The sequence below is a fragment of the Perognathus longimembris genome, chromosome 11 (genome assembly GCF_023159225.1).
Source record: "Perognathus longimembris pacificus isolate PPM17 chromosome 11, ASM2315922v1, whole genome shotgun sequence".
NCBI classification, from domain to species: domain Eukaryota; kingdom Metazoa; phylum Chordata; class Mammalia; order Rodentia; family Heteromyidae; genus Perognathus; species Perognathus longimembris.
Genome location: NC_063171.1, coordinates 26,955,102 through 26,975,535, shown reverse-complemented (window position 1 = coordinate 26,975,535; position 20,434 = coordinate 26,955,102). Strand labels below are relative to the sequence as shown.

The 20,434-nt window shown below is 39.7% G+C and overlaps 1 protein-coding gene across 1 annotated transcript in view; it reads left to right on the top strand.

Moving 5' to 3' along the window:
- Dars2 (aspartyl-tRNA synthetase 2, mitochondrial) overlaps positions 1-20,434 on the top strand; it is a 30,940-nt gene that overhangs the window by 9,305 nt on the left and 1,201 nt on the right. Inside the window, exons 6-16 of the mRNA XM_048356582.1 lie at positions 1,562-1,685; positions 2,494-2,540; positions 5,423-5,529; positions 6,855-6,924; positions 8,256-8,435; positions 10,219-10,326; positions 10,419-10,481; positions 14,783-14,935; positions 17,906-18,124; positions 18,347-18,457; positions 19,597-19,672. Coding sequence (XP_048212539.1) covers positions 1,562-1,685; positions 2,494-2,540; positions 5,423-5,529; positions 6,855-6,924; positions 8,256-8,435; positions 10,219-10,326; positions 10,419-10,481; positions 14,783-14,935; positions 17,906-18,124; positions 18,347-18,457; positions 19,597-19,672 — 1,258 coding nt within the window. The remainder of the gene's footprint in view (positions 1-1,561; positions 1,686-2,493; positions 2,541-5,422; positions 5,530-6,854; positions 6,925-8,255; positions 8,436-10,218; positions 10,327-10,418; positions 10,482-14,782; positions 14,936-17,905; positions 18,125-18,346; positions 18,458-19,596; positions 19,673-20,434) is intronic.

Sequence of the window (20,434 nt, the reverse complement as noted above, 5' to 3'; positions counted from 1 at the left end):
AGAATGCTAGCAGTGAGCAAGAAAGCTGAGCAAGAACATTAAAGTCCTAAAGTTAAGCTCAAGTACTCCCTCCCACTTCACAAAAAGACCCCATCCATTACTATAATATTTTTTTAAACAAGTTGAAATGTGCTTCTTTCTTTTAAGACTTGACAGGTTGTGTTATTCAAGGTTTTTGTTGCTATTTTCTAACATTTTAGAAGGATATTTGTAGCTTGGAAATTGCTAATAGCTAATGTACCTACTACATTTTAAGACTTTAGCTTAATTTCCCAAGTATATAAAAAATTATTCTTAGAAGTAAATATAAAGCCTATAAATATAAATACTGCAATTTGGGATGTTCTTTGAAAAAAGTTTGAACAGTTGGTGAAGCTAAGACATCACTGAGTATGTATCCCTCGACTCTCAATCTTGTCACAATTAATTACATGGCCAATTGTTTTTGTATTTAAGTACAGTACTTACAAAAGGCAATGCAATTATAGTTTTCCCAAAATAAGCATTCAGAAAGAAAAGGAGGTTTTCTTACTTCTTTTGTTTTTAATAGCGAAGAAATGAGCCATTCCAGGGAAAGGTGTTTGTTTTTCCTAAGTTCCCAGCACAAAGAGGGCTGCTGTGATTTGCAGCCTTAAAAATACTAAGACACACTATATTCCTGGTAGTGTAAGAGTAGAGATCCCATCTGCCATCCCTCTCATTCCCTGTGCGTGTGAGTGTCTCATTCAGGTGATAAAACTGTAGCTATCTATTATGAAGGTGTATCTTCTTAAACTAACTTTGAAATCTTAAATTTTTGCTTTCTTATCTACCAATTCAATCAATGAAAATAACCCAGCTCTAATTAATCCTATTAAACGCTTACTAGTAGGAAGTATTTTCGCTGGTTTCTTGTTCTCAAACCTTATTAACTCACCAAGCACATGCCTATGTAGCCGAAAGGCTCTTTTTTGCCTGAATAATAAGTTACAATATGCGAAATGATCCCAAATCCAGGTTTGCTTGAACTTGGCATGGGTGCGCTATCCCTGAGCTTTTGTGTTCAAATGCCCTACCACTTGAGCTACAGCTCTACTTCTGGCTTTTTGGAAATAAAAGTCTTACTGACTTTCTTTCCTGGGCTGGCTTCAAATCACAATCCTCTGATCTCAGCCTCCTGAGTATCTAAGATTATAGGAATGAGCTACCATCACCCAGCCTAAAATCTTTAATTTTTTTTTAGTCAATTATGGGCTTAAATGAAAGGAAGGGGTGATATTAATAATAATGAATAGCAAAACAATATCAAATCTGTACTGGTAACCAACTTAGAGGCTAAATAAGAATTGAGGGCTAGAAATATAGCTCAATGCTAGAGCTTTTACCTAGACTCTGTACCCTTCCAAAAAAACCTGTAGGAATTAAGGATGGCAGTGTTTAAACAAATGGGAACTAGCATGCTATGTAGGCTATTTGATGATGAAATTTAAGACAGAGCTTAGAGTTTTCAAAAATTCAAACTACTTAAAGACTATTTTAAAAGAATGTTTTCTAACATTCAACAATCTTCTGATTTGTTCAGAAAACAGAGACTCTTCGTTTACAGTATCGCTACTTGGATTTGCGCAGCTCCCAAATGCAGTATAATCTGCGACTAAGGTCTGAGGTGGTTATGAAAATGCGGGAGTACCTCTGTAATCTGCATGGTAAGGAAAATGGAATATCCTTTTAACATCTTGTGTTTTATTCACCAGCTTTATTTTATACCCTTTATGCCCTTGGGTCAGATATTTCCAGAAGACTGGAATGTTCCCAGTGTATAAAGTTGTTTCTGAAGGTTAATTTCCAAGTGTTTTGTCCTAGAGCATAATTCAGGAGCTACATAGACTCTTGGTATTCACAGATACATAGTTTAAAGATCATCATCGCTAAGGATAAACCACCAGTGATCAGGATGTGTATAGCTCAGTTTTTAAATTATTCACATTACTCTACATACAGTGTATCTAAGCATCCAGAACTTGAAACTACATGGAGGAGGCTGCATTACATCACAGAAATTAGTGTTAAAGGCTACTCTCAAAGTCATCCTCTTACCTCAGCTGGGTTTGCAAGCGGTGTGTCAAAGTGTCCAGCCAAGTTTTCTTAACTCTATCATGTCTCTACATTATTTATTAGGAGGTCTGAAATTTCCTGTGAATTAACCAACATCTTAAACACACTTGGGTTTTTTTTTTCCTGCTCTACTTCTATCTAGCAGAACTTTTGGAATACCAGAACACTTCAGTAGACAAGAAATCATCAATATTTAGGTCTATTTCATGTCAGAAATATTATCTTTATGAGCAGAATTGGATTTTATGAAAATCTTCAGCTTTCTTGCATCTGTAAAAACCAGTGTCAGTAAGCGGTAACCCAAATTCCTAATTAAAGGAAAGCTGATTTGTGTGCTGTACTGTAGACACTATTTGACAGATTCCTATGTATTAAATTCTGTTACTTCTCTCTTTTTAGGGTTTGTAGATATAGAAACCCCAACATTGTTTAAGAGGACCCCAGGGGTATGTATATTCTTTAAATCATTTTACTAATAATGTCCTCTTAGTCATAAAACCGATTTTATATTTGCTTTACTCATTCATTTAGTGTTATTTACTGCCTAAACATTGTAATGTTTATGTTTTCTTAAGAATTGGAAAAAGTATGTAGATCAGTATTTTAAATCAAAAGATTTTACTCCTAATGAATTTTCTTTCCCTTGGGGTTTATAGGTGCAAATCATAATGAATTGGTTACTTAAATCTCTTGCTGGCCAGGCGCTGATGGCATGGCGCACACCTATAATCCTAGTTGAGATCTGAGAATCCCAGTTCAGAGCCAGCCCAGGCAGAAAAATCTTTGAGATGCTTGCCTCCAATTAACCACCAGAAAACTGGAAGTGGTGGTGGCTGGGAATATGGCCTAGTGGCAAGAGTGTTTGCCTCCTACACATGAAGCTCTCGGTTTGATTCCCTAGCACCACATATATGGAAAACGGCCAGAAGGGGCGCTGTGGCTCAGGTGGCAGAGTGCTAGCCTTGAGCGGGAAGAAGCCAGGGAAGGTGCTCAGGCCCTGAGTCCAAGGCCCAGGACTGGCTAAAAAAAAAAACACCAAAAACTGGAAGTGGTGCTGTAGCTCCAAGTGATAGATAGAGCACTAGCTTCTAGCAAAAAGAGTTCAGGGACAGCACCCAAGCTCTGAGTTCAAGCCCTAGGACTGGAAAAAAAAACCCCAACGATCCTCTTTAAAGTGGTAGAGCTTTTGTTTTAAATACTTGAGGATCTGGATTCAGTCCCCAGAGTGAAACCACTTTTGTGTGTTTGTGCGTGTGTGCCAGTTATGGAGCTTGAAATCAGGGCCTGGGTGCTGCCTCTGAACTTTTTTGTCCAAGGTTAGCGCTCTAGTATTTGAGCCACAGCTCCATTTCCAGCTTTTTGGTTGTTAATTGGAGATAAGTGTCTCATGATTTTTTCTGCCTCGGCTGGCTTCAACCTATGATCCTCAGGTCTCAGCCTCCTGAGTAGCTAGATCTTCAGGTGTGAGCCACCACTGTCCAGAGAGATAGTACTTCTTGTTACTTTCTTTGGTTTTCTAATCACTATTATTTAAATGAACATAAAACACTCATGTACACACATACATACACACACACACACACACACACACACAGAACTCTGTTTTATGATGAAAGCAATCTCCTGCCATAACATCTTACCCCCCTGAAAATGTACTCCAGCTCCCTATTTTCCTCTATTCCTTCTTGGTCAGGAGCACCTCCAGCTACTGTGCCAACCACCGTCTGCAGTGGTGTTGAAATCAGAGACACTTGACAGATGAGAGCCTTGGCATGTTTTTAGTTCCACACTTCCCTGACCTTGCTGCTCCCTAGTCACAGCTTTCAAACCAGTGCCATTTCAAGGGACTCTGCCACTGCAGCCTGGTTCAGAGAGGCTTGGGAAAACTGGTTGGGGGCTGTTATTGGAACTGTGCTTAGGAGACCGGTCATTGCTTGTACTAGGAACTCTTTTCTGAAGCAGCAGCCCTCTGTGTCATTCTGGGATTTGTCCCTGGAGGCATGGGGGGTTTTGACTAATAGTTGACTCCTCATTGTCATAGGAAGGAGCTGTCTCCACTTCCCATAGTGTTTTGTCTGCCCTGTGTGTAGTTGTTTCCTGTGCCTCCCCAGGAAGCCTACAGAAAGTGGTAGGCCCAGGATTACAGAGGAAAGACAAAAAATATTAGTAAGACAAAAGGTGACAGGCACAGGGGGAATGCCTGTTCTTCCAGCACCCAGGAATGGGAAGTGGAAAGACCTAGAGTTCTAGGCCAACCTGGGCTACATAGTGAAATCCTGTCTTAAACCCAAGTTTAAAAAATAACTGACATTTCTCAAAATTGATATTTAATCTATGTATGCAATCTATAGATATATAAAAGAACAGTTTAATTTAGAAAAACAGGACTTGCATAGGAAATGATACACAAAATTTGTTCATCTAGTAATAGAATTAGGAATTAATTTCTACAAGCATCCATATAATAACTAGGTACAAGTGGTATTTAAAGTTTATTATGAGAGAGAGAGCTGGAGGCATTGAGCAATGGCATTGAGCATTTTTCTTGTTAACAAACATAGGTTTGGGCTGAGAATGTGGCTTAGTGGTAGAGTACTTGCCTAGCATGTACGAAGCCCTGGGTTCGACTCCTCAGTACCACATAAACAGAAAAAGCCTGAAGAGGTGCCATGGCGCAAGTGGTAGAGTGCTAGCCTTGAGCAATGAAGCTCAGAGACAGTGCCTAGGCCCTGAGTTCAAGTCGCAAGACTGGCCACAAAAAAAGCCTAAGTTCCTTAGTTCAAATTCCATTGCCATAAAAAATAATGATTATTTTCAAGATAACAATAAATTATGATAAGAAGTTAATGTGATCAAAGTCTATTATGTGTATATATAGAAACATCACAGTAAGCCCCAATGTACAGCTACTCAGGAAGATGAGATCTGAGGATCACAGTTTAAATCCAGCCCAGAAAGGAAAATCCATGATACTCTCAAATCCAATTAACCAGAATACTGAAAGTGGTGCTGTGGCTCAAAGTGGTAGAGCACTAGCCTTGCAAAAAAGCTTAGGGACAATGCCCAGGCTCTGAGTTCAAGCCCCACGACTGACCAAAAAGTAAAATAAATCCCAATATACAACTTAAAAAAATAAAGTGTATTATATGTGAACCATTTAGAAACTAAAAGATAAGTGAGAAACTATCTGTCATTGTGAGATCTCTGCTCTTTTATTTCCTTCAAGAAATTTATTTCTTTGCTAATTTCATTGATGAGCTGAATTATACCTTCAACTGGTTTAATGTTTTTATTAGTCATTTGTCTCCTCTCTTGTTTTCATTAAAAGGGTGCCAAAGAGTTTTTAGTGCCATCCAGGGAGCCTGGAAAGTTTTATTCTCTCCCTCAGAGTCCTCAACAGTTTAAGCAGCTCCTGATGGTTGGCGGTTTAGACCGGTGAGGTTTTGTTTTGTTTTGTTTTTAATGCTATTAGTTGCCAGAAAAGGAAAAGAAGGGAGAGAGGAAGGGAAACCATTGTCTGATCATAACAGGTTAGAAAATTTATGTGAATTCAGAAAAAGCTTAAGACATTGAAAACTGGTAATAATCATCTTTACAAGTGGCATTTAAAGTTTATGTTGAGAGTGAGTGAGAACTGAGGCGTGGTTTAATGGGAGAGTGCCTACATAGCAAGCATGGGGCCTTTAGTTCAAACTCTAGTACCACCAGTGATAACTTTTTCAAGATAATGTTTGAGAGATGATGAAAATTTTTTTGCTGGTAGATGTAGCACGGGATTAAAAAAAAGAAAAAAGAGTTTTTGCTTTCAAGGAGTTAATGAGACTAGTAAAAACAGGATAGTGAGGGCTGGGAATATGGCCTAGTGGCAAGAGTGCTTGCCTCGTATACATGAAACCCTGGGTTCAATTCCCCAGCACCACATCTATAGAAAACAGCCAGAAGTGGCGCTGTGGCTCAAGTGGCAGAGTGCTATCCTTGAGCAAAAAGAAGCCAGGGACAGTGCTCAGGCCCTGAGTCCAAGCCCAGGACTGGCCAGAAAAAAAAACAGGATAGTGAGTAAAACTATTATCTCAAGATATGAGTGTTTTCTAATTGCATTCTTTGGGAAAATATAGGAAGAATTGGGAGCTAGACCTTCAAAGCAAGAGCTGCATTACAGCAGATGAAGATAAGTTGGAATGGCATAACACAGGAAGGTTCAAGTGTACTTATAAAGCAGCATTTCAATTTGGCTAATACAAAACAGTATATGTAGGGGCAGAGCACTTTGCCAGAATGAAGCCTTGAGTTCAATCTCTGGTACTGAAAAATAAATGTATGGTTGGGAATGTGGCTTAGTGACAGGGTGCTTGCCTACCATGCATGAAGCCCAGGGTTTTAATGCTCTGTACCACATAAACAGAAAAGGCAGGAAGTGATGCTGTGGCTGAAGTGGTAGAATGCTAGCTTTGAGCATAAAGAAGCTCAGAGACAGAGACGAGGCCCTCAGTTCAAGCCCCAGGACTGGAAAAAAAAAAGATATATGAAAAGTAGCATGTACTGGTTTACACACTAATCTCATGTGTGAATATCTAAATGTGTCGGTCTGTTTTGAAAACAGTATATAAAAAACTTCTCAGGGGTCACTTCTATGTCTGAATAGATTGAAATTAAGAAAAATAGCTTCTTATTCCATCACTTGAATTGCCATCAACTTTGAGGAGAAGAGTGTGTCATTTTAGTCTCGTGATTCAGTTAATGCTATTTTTTTTTAATTGCAGATATTTTCAGGTTGCTCGATGTTACCGAGATGAAGGCTCAAAACCAGACAGACAGCCTGAGTTTACTCAGGTACTGAGCAGTAGTCACTTCTCCCTTACAAATTCAAGTGTACTAGAGCCAAGTATTTTCTTAAAAGTCCAAGGAAAGGGGCTGGGAATATGGCCTAGTGGTAGAGTGCTTGCCTCCTATACATGAAGCCCAGGGTTCGATTCCTCAGCACCATATTTATAGAAAAAAAAACCAGAAGTGGCACTGTGGCTCATTTGGTAGAGTACTAGCCTTGAGCAGAAAGAAGCCAGGGACAGTGCTTAGGCCCTGAGTCCAAGCCCTAGGACTGGTTTAAAAAAAAGTCCAAGGAAATCACCTTAAGTACTTTTCATTATATTTACCAGTCAGATATTTATTAACGGGCACTCAATATTTAGTTATTTTCCTGTGTCCTTTCCTCAAGAAAGTAGTGATCAACAGAGATGTTTTAGTATGATATGGTAGTCTTTTGTACATTAAGAATCAATATCCCTACACCACAAAAAATGTGTTATCTTTAACAATGACAAAAAAAAGCAGAACAATAATTCTGTATATTGATATTTCTGTGGATGTTGTGATTTGGTTTCTGTATGATAGCATTAATAAGTGTAATGATATAATTGGTGTTGGAAGCATTGAAATAGAACTAGAGGGGAATGGCTGAAGTTAGGATAGGTGGTGGACAAGAATGATGAAAGACATGATACTGACCGATATGCATTGTTCTTATAAACCATGGCATGTTGAATTGAAATCTCTAATTTAAAAAAAATAAATTTAAGTAGGGGACTAGTTAGTGGCTCACACCTGTAATCCTAGCTACTCAGGAGGCTGAGATGGTTCACACTTCTAATTCTAGCTACTCAGAAGGCTGATATCTAAGGATGATGGTTCAAAGCCAACCCCAGAAAGAAAGTTTGTGAGACTATTATTCTCAACCACCAGAAAAGCTGGAAGTGGAGCTATGATTCAAGTGGTATATCATCATCTTTGAGCAAAAAAGCTAAAGGACAGCTCCCAGGCCCTGACTTCAAGCCCCAGCACTGGCAAAAATAAAATAAAATGAGTGAATATTATTTGTGTGTGTGTGTGTGTGTGTGTGTGTGTGTGTGTATGTATTTTGGAGTTGGACAGCTCAGGGATCAGCCATAACTTTACTACTTGATGAGTGCAGATATGCAAGCAAGTTTCTTAGACTCTCATTGGCGCAGTTCTTAACATAAGCGCAGTTCTTGACATAAAAGTTATATAATAAAATGTGTATCCTTTGCATGTCTTAAGTATTTATTGGCAACAGACTATGACAACTTGAAAGCTGAAATGATGCATGTTTTGACTGTTCAAGTTACTTTGTGTTATTTTGGTTTCAGATTGATATAGAGATGTCTTTTGTAGACCAAATGGGGATCCAGAGTTTGATTGAGGGTTTGCTCCACTATTCCTGGCCCAGTGGCAAAGATCCTGTGGTGATTCCTTTTCCTTCCATGACTTATGCTGAGGCATTAAGCAGCTATGGGACTGATAAACCAGATATTCGCTTTGGAATGAAGGTACAGTCTCTTCACTTTTCCAGGATCCTGCTCCAAAGTCTTGTATGTGTTTGTGTGTATATTTGTGCACATGCATGCTTGGGCTTAAACTCAGGGTCTGGGTTAATTGGAGATAAGAGTCTCATAGACTCTCCTGCCCTGACTGGCTTTGAATGAGATCTTCCGATCTCAGCCTCCTGGGTAGCTGGGATTACAGGTGTAAGCCCCTGGCATTTGGCTCAAAAGTCTTCAAATTATTTTGATGAAATTTACAAGTGTTATACAAGATTGGATCATGCTTTTTTGTTACCTTAGCTTGTTACCCTTGTGGCAAAGCTGTAGTGAGAAAGAATAGAAAATAGAGTATATTATCCTTACAGTGCTTGTTTTTACTATTGTGTTCTAAGACCCATTCCCAAGAACAAGGTTCTTGCTATGAAGTTTATATTTCTGCACTTTTATGCACATGGATGATTATTTCTCAGGAAAAAAAAAAACCTGTTCCTTTGACTTTTTAAGCCAAAATGTCCCTTGGAAGGCAAATGATTAAAAGTTACTCATTTCCCTTGGTCTATAAAGAGCTCAAATATATGAATACATTCATTTGGATTATTACTACCTATCAGTATTTAAGGGCAAAGGTACCATTTGCATTACCAAACCTCCAGTCATTAGCTCTTACAGAGCAATATCCCTTAACAATGTAAATACTCCATGTTTTTCTGGGCCAGAGATTCAAGCCTTTAATTCTAACTACTAAGGAGGTTGAGATCCAGAGGATCAAAGTTCAAAGCCAGCCCAGGCAGAAACATGTGTGAGATTCCATCTCCAAAAATAACCAGTGAGGACTGGGAATATGGCCTAGTGGCAAGAGTGCTTCCCTCATATACATGAAGCCCAGGGTTCGATTCCCCAGCACCACATATATAGAAAATGACCAGAAGTGGTGCTGTGGCTCAAGTGGTAGAGTGCTAGCCTTGAGCAAAAAGAAGCCAGGGACAGTGCTCAGGCCCTGAGTCCAAGGCCCAAGACTGGCCAAAATAAATAAATAAATAAAATAACCAGTGAAAACCAGAACTGGAAGTCAGGGTAAAGTGGCAGAGTTCCAACTGAGCAAGCAAGTCAAGCAAACCTGAGGTCCTGAGTTCAAACTCTACTACATACAGTACATAAATCTCCTGTTTCTTCATTTGTAATATAGAATAGTGGTTCTTTGATTTGTTTTGTTTTGTGCCATCATACCGGGACTTGAACTCAAGACCTTGAGCTCTTGCTTATCTTTTTCACTCAAGACTAGTACTTGTGTTTGAGCCACACCTCAACTTCCAGCTTCTTACTGGTTAATTGGTGATAAGACACAAATCTCCAGATTTGTCTGCCCAGGCTGTCTTTTATTAGGATCCTCAAATCTCAGCTGCCTAAGTAGCTAGGATTATAGGCATGAGTCACTGGTACCTATCTAGAATATTGGTTCTTAAATCAGACTGCTTGTGTTCAATCTTGGCTTTGCCCCTTCCTAGCTATGTCATCTTGGATGAGTTAATTTCTTATCCATGCCTCCATTTTCTTATTTAGAAATAAGACTTTATAAGAGTTTCAACCTCATTTTCTTGGTGTGCAGATGAAATGAATGTATATAGAATACTAGTCATCATGCTCAACCAATGGGAAATCTTCTATAAATGTACTCTGTAAATGTTAACTTACCAAGATCTACTTCCTTCTTTAAAATCATATTTATAAATGTCTTCAGATAAAAATGACCTCATGCTTAGTCACCCCCTATCTTTCCTTTCTTTTCTAGATTGTGGATGTCAGCAATGTGTTCAGAGAGACAGAGATAAGATTTTTTCAAGATGTACTTAGCAAGCCCCAGGGAACTGTCAAAGCAATCTGTGTCCCTGAAGGAGTAGTAAGTAAATTGTGATTTTATTTTCTCTAGCATGTATGTTTTGAGTGAGTTTATGAAGCTGTCATATTGCTACTTTGATTTTCTTTTGTCAGAAGTACTTCAAAAGGAAAGACATTGAATCCATTAAACAGTTTGCAGCTGACCAATTTAATCAGGTAAGGAATTAAAGCAGTATTTTTTCTCTTTTAGGGATTATATATACATAGTTTTTATTTATGTTTTTGCCAGTCGTGGGGCTTGAACTCAGAGCCTGGGCCCTGTCCCTGTGCCTCTCTGTGCTCAAGACTAGCGTTCTGCCATTTGAGCCACACCACCACTTCTGGCTTTTTTCTGTTTATGTGGTACTGAGGAATTGAACCCAGGGCTTCATGCATGCTAGGCAAGCACTCCACCACTAAGCCACATTCCCAGCTAAGGGATTCTATACATACATACATATATGTATGTATATATATGCACACACATACATATACATACATACACGTGTGTGTGTGTGTATATATATTGGGGGGGTGGGGGGGTCCTGGAGCTGGAACTCAGGGCCTGAGCACTGTCCCTGCCTTCTTTTTTTGCTCAAGGCTAGCACTCTGCCACTTGAGCCACAGCACCACTTCTGGCCTTTTCTATGTATGTGGTGCTGAGGAATCTAACCTAGGGCTTCATGTATACGAGGCATGCACTCTTGCCACTAGGCCATATTCCCAGCCCCAGGATTCTATATTTTTAACTAGTAATTATATAAGCTTTTAGTTTCAGGGATCTTGCTATTTCAGATCATGCATCTGCTTTCTGTCCTTTTTATTTTTATTGTCTTGGGTGGTACTGGCATTGGATATATGGCCCCCAGCTTGCTAGGAAAGTGCTCTAACGCTTCAGTTTTTGAAAATCATGAACATGCCCTTAACAAAGAAAGTTCCCTTGTTGTTTTTTTTTTTTTCTTTTTTTTAATCATAGAGCTTGAACTCAGAGCCTAAGTGCTGTGCTCTTCTGCTCAAAGCATTCTACCACTTTAACCCACAGTTCCACTTCTGGTTTTCTGGTGGCTAATTGGAAATAAGAGTTTCACGGACTTTACTGCCTGGGCTAGTTTTGAACCTGTGGTCCTCATATCTCACCCTCCTGAGTAACTTGGATTACAGACATGAGCTGCCGACACCCAGCTATGAAGTTCCTTTTTAAGTTTGTTTCCTAAAGTATTATTAACATAGTAAAAGAATGTTCATGTTATAGTGACTTGAAAGAAAAGGAAGATACAGAGCTATTTATGCACTGTTCATAACCATGTGAAAACATTATATTTATGTAATGAAAATGACTTATCACCGCCACATCCTGTTTTTCATACTCAAGAAAAAAAAAAAGAGCAAGCTCAAAAACCAGTAGGAAAAATTTTCAACAAGATAAAAGTACTAGTTTACAAAATGAGTAAAGGAAAAATGTGAAAATTAAGGTACAATGAAAAGCTTTTCTTTTTTTTTTTTTTTTTTTTTTTTTTTTTGGCCAGTCCTGGGCCTTGGACTCAGGGCCTGAGCACTGTCCCTGGCTTCTTTTTGCTCAAGGCTAGCACTCTGCCACTTGAGCCACAGCGCCGCTTCTGGCCGTTTTCTGTATATGTGGTGCTGGGGAATCGAACCTAGGGCCTCGTGTATCCGAGGCAGGCACTCTTGCCACTAGGCTATATCCCCAGCCCCAATGAAAAGCTTTTCTATCCACAGTTCAAAGCCAGCCCAGGCAGAAAAGTCTATGAAACTCTTACAGAGATAGAGCACCATCTCTACCACTTAACTGAAAAATTTAAGCAAGATGGTTGAAGCCCTGAGTCCAAGTCCTAATATTAGTACCAAAATAAAAAACCAAAGTGCTACTGGGCACTGGTGGCTCACATCTGTAATCCTAGCTACTAAGGAGGATAAGATGTGAGGATCACTGTTCGAAGCCAACCCAAGAAGAAAGGTCCATGAGCCTCTTACCTCCAATAAAAACTACTCAGAAAAGGCCAGATGTGGTACTGTGCTACAAGTGGTAGATCACTAGCCTTGAACAAAAAGGAACAGTGCCCAGGCCCTGAGTTCAAGTCCCAGGACTGGCAAAAAAAAAGAAAAAAGAAAAAAAAACTTTTCATAAAGTTAAAGAATGGGGGGGCTGGGGGGCTGGGAATATGGCCTAGTGGTAAAGTGCTCACCTCATACACATGAAGCCCTGGGTTCGATTCCTCAGCACCACATATGTAGAAAAAGCTGGAAGTGATGCTGTGACTCAAGTGGCAGAGTACTAGCCTTGAGCAAAAAGAAGCCAGGGACAGTGCTCAGGCCCTGAGTTCAAGAACAGGACTAGCAAAAACAAAAAACAAGCATGATGGGCTGGGAATATGGCCTAAGAGTAGAGTGCTTGCATCATATTCATGAAGCCCTGGGTTCAAATCCTCAGCACCACATATATAGAAAAAGCCAGAAGTGGAGTTGTGGCTTAAGTAGTAGAGTGCTTAGCCTTGAGCAACAAGAAGCCAGGGACAGTGCTCAGGCTCTGAGTTCAAGCTCTAGGACTAGCAAAACAAAAAAAAGCATGAACAATTCTCTTTTTCTATAGAAATATACTTTAGAGCTAGGTATGGTAGTGAACACCTATAATTCCAGCATTGGGGAGGCTGAGACGAGAATTGTTTCAGGATAGCTTGAGATACATATGGGGACCCCGTCGCAAAACAAAAAAGAAAGGAAGGAAGAGAAGGGAAGGAAAGGAGGGAAGGAAGAAAGAAAAGATCCTTTATAGTAATTGAGTAGGGCTATTTTGGTGATACTAGGGTTTGAACTCAGCTACCATTTGAGCCCTAGTCCCAGTCATTTTTACTTAATTTGTTTTTCATATAGGATCTCATTTGTTTGCATGTCTAAAGTCAGCCTCAGACAGTGATCCTAGTACATCTTCCTCCCAAGTAGCTAGGATTATAGGCTACTATACAGGGCCTGTAATTTATGTTCTTTACTTTTAAGGTCATTTTTCTTTTTTAACCTTTGTCTTTTCTTTTTTTAATGCTGCAGTTACTTCAGTATATAGAACTTGATCATCTATGCATAGTTACGAATAAGACATTTTTAGATTATGCAAGGGTTCAATCCAAACTTTGTAAAAGGCATTATTTTAAAGCTGAATGAAAATGCATGGTCTCTGATGGTGCTTTGTAAATGATTGTCATGCTAGGGACTTAGTCTTTGTGAGTGCTGAACCTTTCCCAGATTCTTCAGGGTAAGATGTGCTCCTGGTTCCGAGGCTACCTCCACTGTACACTGGACCAGAGCTTCCTAAAGCTAGCTTCTTCAACCATTCTCAGTCTATCACTCACAGTGGTCTACAATTCTCAGAAGCCTTTAACCTACTGGTACTACTTCCCACACTTTTTTTTCTCTCTTTCTTGTTTTCATTGCAGTGAAAACACTTTTTAAAAATTCCTTTCCTGGGGCTGGGAATGTCGCTTAGCTAGCAGTAGAGCGCTTACCTAACATGCATGAATCTCTGGGTTTGATTCCTCAGCACCACATAAACAGAAAAGTCCGGAAGTGGCGCTGTGACTCAAGTGGTAGAGTGCTAGCCTTGAGCAAAAAGAAGCCAGGGAGAGTGCTCAGGCCCTGAGTTCAATCCCCAGGACTGACAAAAATAATAATTTCTTTCCTATCATCTTGAGGGCTTGAGGAAGAAAGCAGATGAAATTCATGGCAAGGTCTCTTTTCTTAGGACCAAGAAATTTTTGAACTATGAGAAATAAATCAATCTCACTTGAAAAAATGTAATTATGGAGCTGGGAATGTGGCTTAGTGGTAGAGTGCTTGCCTAGCAGGCATGAATCCCTGGGTTCAATTCCTCAGTACCACATAAACAGAAAAAGTCAGGAGCGGCACTGTGGCTCAAGTGGTGGAGTACTAGCCTTGAGCAAAAGAAGCTCAGGGGGGCTGGGGATATGGCCTAGTGGCAAGAGTGCCTGCCTCATATACATGAGGCCCTGGGTTCGATTCCCCAGCACCACATATACAGAAAATGGCCAGAAGTGGCGCTGTGGCTCAAGTGGCAGAGTGCTAGCCTTGAGCAAAAAGAAGCCAGGGACAGTGCTCAGGCCCTGAGTCGAAGGCCCAGGACTGGCCAAAAAAAAAAAAAAAAAAAAAGAAGCTCAGGGACAACACCCAGGCCCTGAGTTCAAGCCCCAGGACTGGCAAAAAAAAAAACAAAAAACCTCTTTGTACAACTATTTAATAATTACATAATAATATATGAACATGGGGGGAGAGGGGAATGGGGAGGAGGGAGGTGAGGGAAAAATGAGAGAGGAGGTAATAAGTTGAACAAGAAATATACTCACTGCCTTACATATGAAACTAACCCCTCTGTACTATATTCTGACAATAAAGGAAAAAATATATATATAAATCCCCCCAAAATAATATATGAACAACCCTTTTTATTACAGGATGTACTACCTATATTCCTAAAAGCCAGTAAAAACTGGAATTCACCAGTTGCTAAACTCATAGCAGAGAATCAGAGATGGGAATTAATCAGACTAATGGAGATTCAAGAGGAAGATATAGTCCTACTAACTGCTGGAGAGTACAAGAAAACGGTGAGAAAAATTATATGAACGCTCTCTCCTTTATTTGTGTACATGTTTGTACACAAGTCAGGTCAAGAGTACATTTCTTTTTTGACATTGTCACTCTTGCCCTCACTCCCAGTTTTTCCCTCCCATTCCACCCACAAGTTATATATATAGTTCATTTTCAACATAGTATCTAATGAACATCACTGCTGCATTTGTTTGCCCTTTGTCCATTTCTGTGTTCCCTCAACCCTCCCAAAGACAGATAAACAAATAAGACAAAAAATCCATTTATGAATATCCTGCAGTACTCTATAGCACACTGTATAAAAAATGGAGTTTTGCCAAGCACCAGTGGTCTCACTTGTAAATTCCAGATACTCAGGAGACTGAGACTTTAATGATTGAAGTTGGTGATCAGCCAAGACAGAAATTCTGTGAGACTCTATCTCTGAATAATCAGTAGAGAGCCAGGCTGGAGGTGTGGCTCAAGTGGTGGAGTACCAGCCATGAGCAGACAGAGTGAGGCCCTGAGTTTAAGCCCTAGAATTGGGAAACAAGAAAAACACTAGAGTCTTCTCATATCTACCAGTCTCCATAGGCATTACTCACACAGCTAAGGAACTCTGTAGAGAGTTAGTGGTATTAAATAACTGTGGAAAATCTTTTCCTTTTCACGGTTTTACAAGTGAAGGAAATGGTGTTGTTGGATATTTTATATATGTTCCTGGTCACAGACACCCTAGGAGTGGTCAAGGCTTTAGGAGTAGCAACTATGAAAACTGAAGAGCAGAAGTTAAAATTTTCTCACAATAACATAGATAGTAAGTGGAAGAATCAGATTTCTAGCCCCTAAATCTGGTTCTGAAATTGACTGTCAAATTAACATGGCTGGACACTGGTAGCTCACACCTGTAATCCTAGCTACTCAGAAGGCTGAGATCTGGCGATTGCAGTTCAAAACCAGCCCAGTCAGGAAAGTCCCTAAGATTCTTCTAATTAACCACCAGAAAACTAGACGTGGAGCTGTGGGTTAAAAGCTCAGGGACAGCATCCAGGCCCTGAATTCAAGCCCTACGGCCAAAAGCAACAACAATAATAATAGCCAGCATTTATTGAACATTAACTGTGTGCTGGGCACTCTTGAATACTTATCATTACCCTTTAGTAGCACTGGGTAAATCAGAATACATTTAAACTGCTAGAATACATTTAAACTGCTAATCGCTTCGCGCGTGCGTGTGTGCGTGCGTGCGTGCGTGTGTGTGTTAATGGAGATAAGGCTTTGACTTTACTGCCCCATCTGGCTTGAAACTGCAATCCACCCTTCAGCCTTGTCTCTGCCCCTCAACCCAGGACTAAGTGCTAAGCCTCTAGCCTTATTGTTTGTTATTTGTTTTGGAGATTGAATCTAGCTAACCTTTCTGCCCCAGTGGCCTCAAAACTTGATTCTTTGGTGCTTAATTCATTTATTAAGCATATTTATGAGACCTTCTGCTAACATAGGACTCAGTTGGTAATAGTGAGTTGGCCAAAAAGAGCAGCAACAGCAGTGATTCCTTTTTTATCAAACATTTATTATGCGATAGATCAAATCAGGAACTCTTTAAGTTGCTGAAAGTCCCCAGTGGCATTTGTCAAAGATTAGGTTGGACATCTATTCCTCATTCCTCTGAGCTTTTACCTTTTCCCACCTGCCATTCCTAGTACTCATCTTACTCACCAGCCAGAAGGACTATAGCCTTTGTTGAGCTTCTAAGAAAGATTTCTTTGTATGAAAAAAAAAAAGTGGCTTTAAATTTTTTAAAATTCATTTTATTTTTTTGCCAGTCCTGGGACTTGGGACTCAGGGCCTGAGCACTGTCCCTGGCTTCCTTTTGCTCAAGGCTAGCACTCTGCCACTTGAGACACAGTGCCACTTCTGGATTTTTCTGTTTATGTGGCACTGAGGAATCGAGCCCATGGCTTTCATGCATGATAAGCAAGCACTCTACCACTAAGCCACATTTCCTACCCAAAGGCTTTAAAATTTTGGACTAAACAATACATATTATTTTAACCATTAGACTGCCTGTTAGATTTATAAAATGATCTCCTAATTCTTCGCCCCCAAAGAATAGGAATCATGTTTATACAGGCATAAAGGTCTCATATTCTTGATTAAAAACAAATATTTTGGATCAATTTAGAATGAACAAGTAGAAAATGCTCATATGTGAAAATAAAAGAAACTTGAAGAGATAGCCAAGGTTGGAATAGATATGAGGTGAATGATGGAAAGGGTAATGGCAGTAATCAAAATTCATTGTGCTAATAAATTGACGTTAAGTTGAGACTCCTTTGTACAGCTACTTAAAGCTTTCTCTTTTTAAGGTGTAAGGAAATTTTAAATATCTACTGCTAAAAATTTATGGCCTATGCAGCTGGGAATGTGGCTTAGTGGTAGAGTGCTCACCTAGCACACATGAAGCCATGGATTCGATTCCTCAGCACCACATACATAGAAAATGCCAGAAGTGGGTGCTGTGGTTCAAGTAGTAGAGTGCTAGCCTTGAGCAAAAAGAAGCCAAGGATAGTCCAAGCCATAGGACTGGCAAAAAAAAAATTATGGCTATGGTCCTGAATCAGTCTTTTCTCTCAGAACATGTGGATAAAATATGTTGGGACAGAGTATAAACAAAAATATTATAAAACTGACTATTCCTACCCTCTGCCGACTTTCAGGGCATCATGAAAGTGATCTAGTATGACCTGTACTAATTCACAGAATCAAGCAGGCTTTTCCAATCACAGCCACAGAGTTCATGAAGTATATTTCAGAATATCCATAGAGCTATGCTCTTTGCTGAAACAACAATAAAAACCACCACTGATTTGAACTGGCTGAGCTTTAACACAGAATAGTCTGCTTCAGAGTCTAGATTGTGTCATCTGGTTCTGTCTTAGGCTTCTCTATCAGAAAGTCATCTTAATGTTGGTGTCTTCTGTTTGCAGTGCTCTTTGTTGGGAAAATTACGACTGCAGTGTGCTGACCTTCTGGAAACAAAAGGGGTGGTGCTCCGTGACCCAGCACAGTTCTCATTCCTGTGGGTGGTGGACTTCCCACTCTTCCTTCCAAAGGAGGAAAGTCCCACAGAGCTGGAGTCAGCTCACCACCCGTTCACTGCTCCCCACCCCAGTGACATCCACCTCCTGTACACTGAGCCTGAAAAGGTACCCTATCTATACATCCAAACAAAAAGAAAACATGTAAATCAAAAGCTCAGAGTTTACCAGCCGAAGATAAGAAGAACCCAGTCAGAATCTGGAAACCCCAGAAAAACCTGGGCCAGAAAGTTAACATATTATTATTTCTAAATAGTTACAATGTTGTCAGCCTACTCATCAGAACACCAGAAATTTTCTCTAATACAAAGGCTCTATGAATTCTTCTAGGTTCGTAGTCAACACTATGACTTGGTTTTAAATGGCAATGAGATAGGAGGTGGTTCTATCCGAATTCATGATGCACAACTACAGCGGTACATTCTGGCAACCTTGTTAAAGGTAACAAATCTGACTAGGCCTTACTATTTTGCTCAAGTATTTGTCAGTTTTATTAAACATTTGTTCATGTTTATTATGAATGGAGAATTTGTTAGATACAAAATGGGTCTGTCACCTTACCTCGCCACCTTTAGGTTAGGACGTACAATGATTATAATGGCTGCTTATTAGTGCTTACTATGTATATCTAGGACTTGTATTCATGTATTTAATACTCACAGTTACCTTGTGATAGCCTTATTCTATTCATTTTAAAGATGTCATACTGAGGCGGATTATTTAGCTTGCCCAAAACCATAGGGCACAGAAGCAAGCAGAGGTAGGTATTAAAGGGTGGCTCTTGAGCCCTTTTCTAACCACTACCAGTCAAAATAAAATAAAAAGTCATTTGTGTAGTAGGGATGTAACTCAGTGTCAGAACATTTGCCTAGTATGTGTAAAGGTCTTATGGAAGGGGGGAAAAAATTGTCATTTTCAGGGACTACTATTAGAAAAAAAGATGTTGCTGTCGTTGTAATTGTTATTGTTTGTATGCTTGAATAGATGGTTGATTTGGGGTTTTTTGAAAGAAGTTCTTTCTATGTAGCCCAAGCTGGCTTTGAACTTGTGATCTTGTTTTAGCCTCCTGAATGCTGGGGTTATAGGCATGTACCACTATTCCCAGTCAAGAGAGGTTTCAAAAGATTTCATATTAGTTCATAGATGCATTTTAGGTGTATTTAAGGTTGTGGTATATGTAGATAAGAGAGTAAGACAATTAGAATTTTAAGATGAGTTTATACGGATAGACCTAAGAATTTACATGTCACTGATTTTGTAGGAGACATGTATGATCAGTTTAACAAAATATTTAAAGATTCTGGTCTCAAAAAAATTAACCATTCAAGGTAAGCACCCAACTTTGTTTTCTGAAGGCCGGTGCTCTACCACTTAAGCCACAGCTCGTTTTGGCTTTTTGCTTTATCGGTTAAAATTCCTCAGATTTGTCTGCCAAGGCTGGCTTCCAACCAGGATCTTCAGATCTGTCTCCACTGGCACCACAGCACAAAGTTTTGTTTTGAATTCGTCTTTTATTTCCCTATTAATTCCTAAGAACTTAGTGTACCTTAGTTCAAATAGAGTTATCTTTTGAATTTTAGGAAGATGTGAAATTGCTCTCCCATCTGCTGCAGGCTTTAGATTATGGGGCGCCCCCTCATGGAGGAATTGCCTTAGGTAAGCATTTATCCTTTGATAACTGAATTTCATTCCATAGCACTGTGTTGTAAATTTGGACACTCAGCTTAAGGGTGGGGGAAGGGCTTCAGTGTAGAAGTTCTATGAGGATATGTGTCTGGTTTTAATTCGTTTATGCTAGAGATTGAACCCAGTGTCTCAAATCTGTTAAATATTAACTCTAGTATTTTTTTTTTTTTTTTTGCTTTTATTTGTTGTTTTTTTCCAGTCCTGGGCATTGAACTCAGGAGCCACAGTACCCACTTCTGGCCGTTTTCTATATATGTGGTGCTGGGGAATCGAACCCAGGGCTTCATGTACATGAGGCAAGCATTCTTGCCACTAGGCCATAGTCCCAGCCCACTCTAGTATTTTTTTTAAATACTTTGCCAACAATAAGATAAAGCTCAATTTGGTCAGGCAGTGGTGGCTCACACCTGTAATCCTACTTAGGAGGCTGAGATCTAAGGATCAAGATTCAAAGCTGGTCCTGAGGCTTGAACTCAAGGCCTGGGCACTGCCCCTGGGGCTCTTTGTGCTCAATCCTTAAAAAAAAAAAAGCTGAAGGTGGTAGAGTATCAGCCTACCTACTCAGCACCCAAGCAGGCCCTGAGGCTCAAGAACAGGCACAAAAATGTAAATAAAATAAATATAAAAACCAAGAAAATAAAATATAATTAAAGCCTTCCAGGCACTAGTAGCTTACTCCTGTAATCCTAGCTACTCAGAAAACAGAGATCAAGGTTAAAAAAAAAAAAAAAA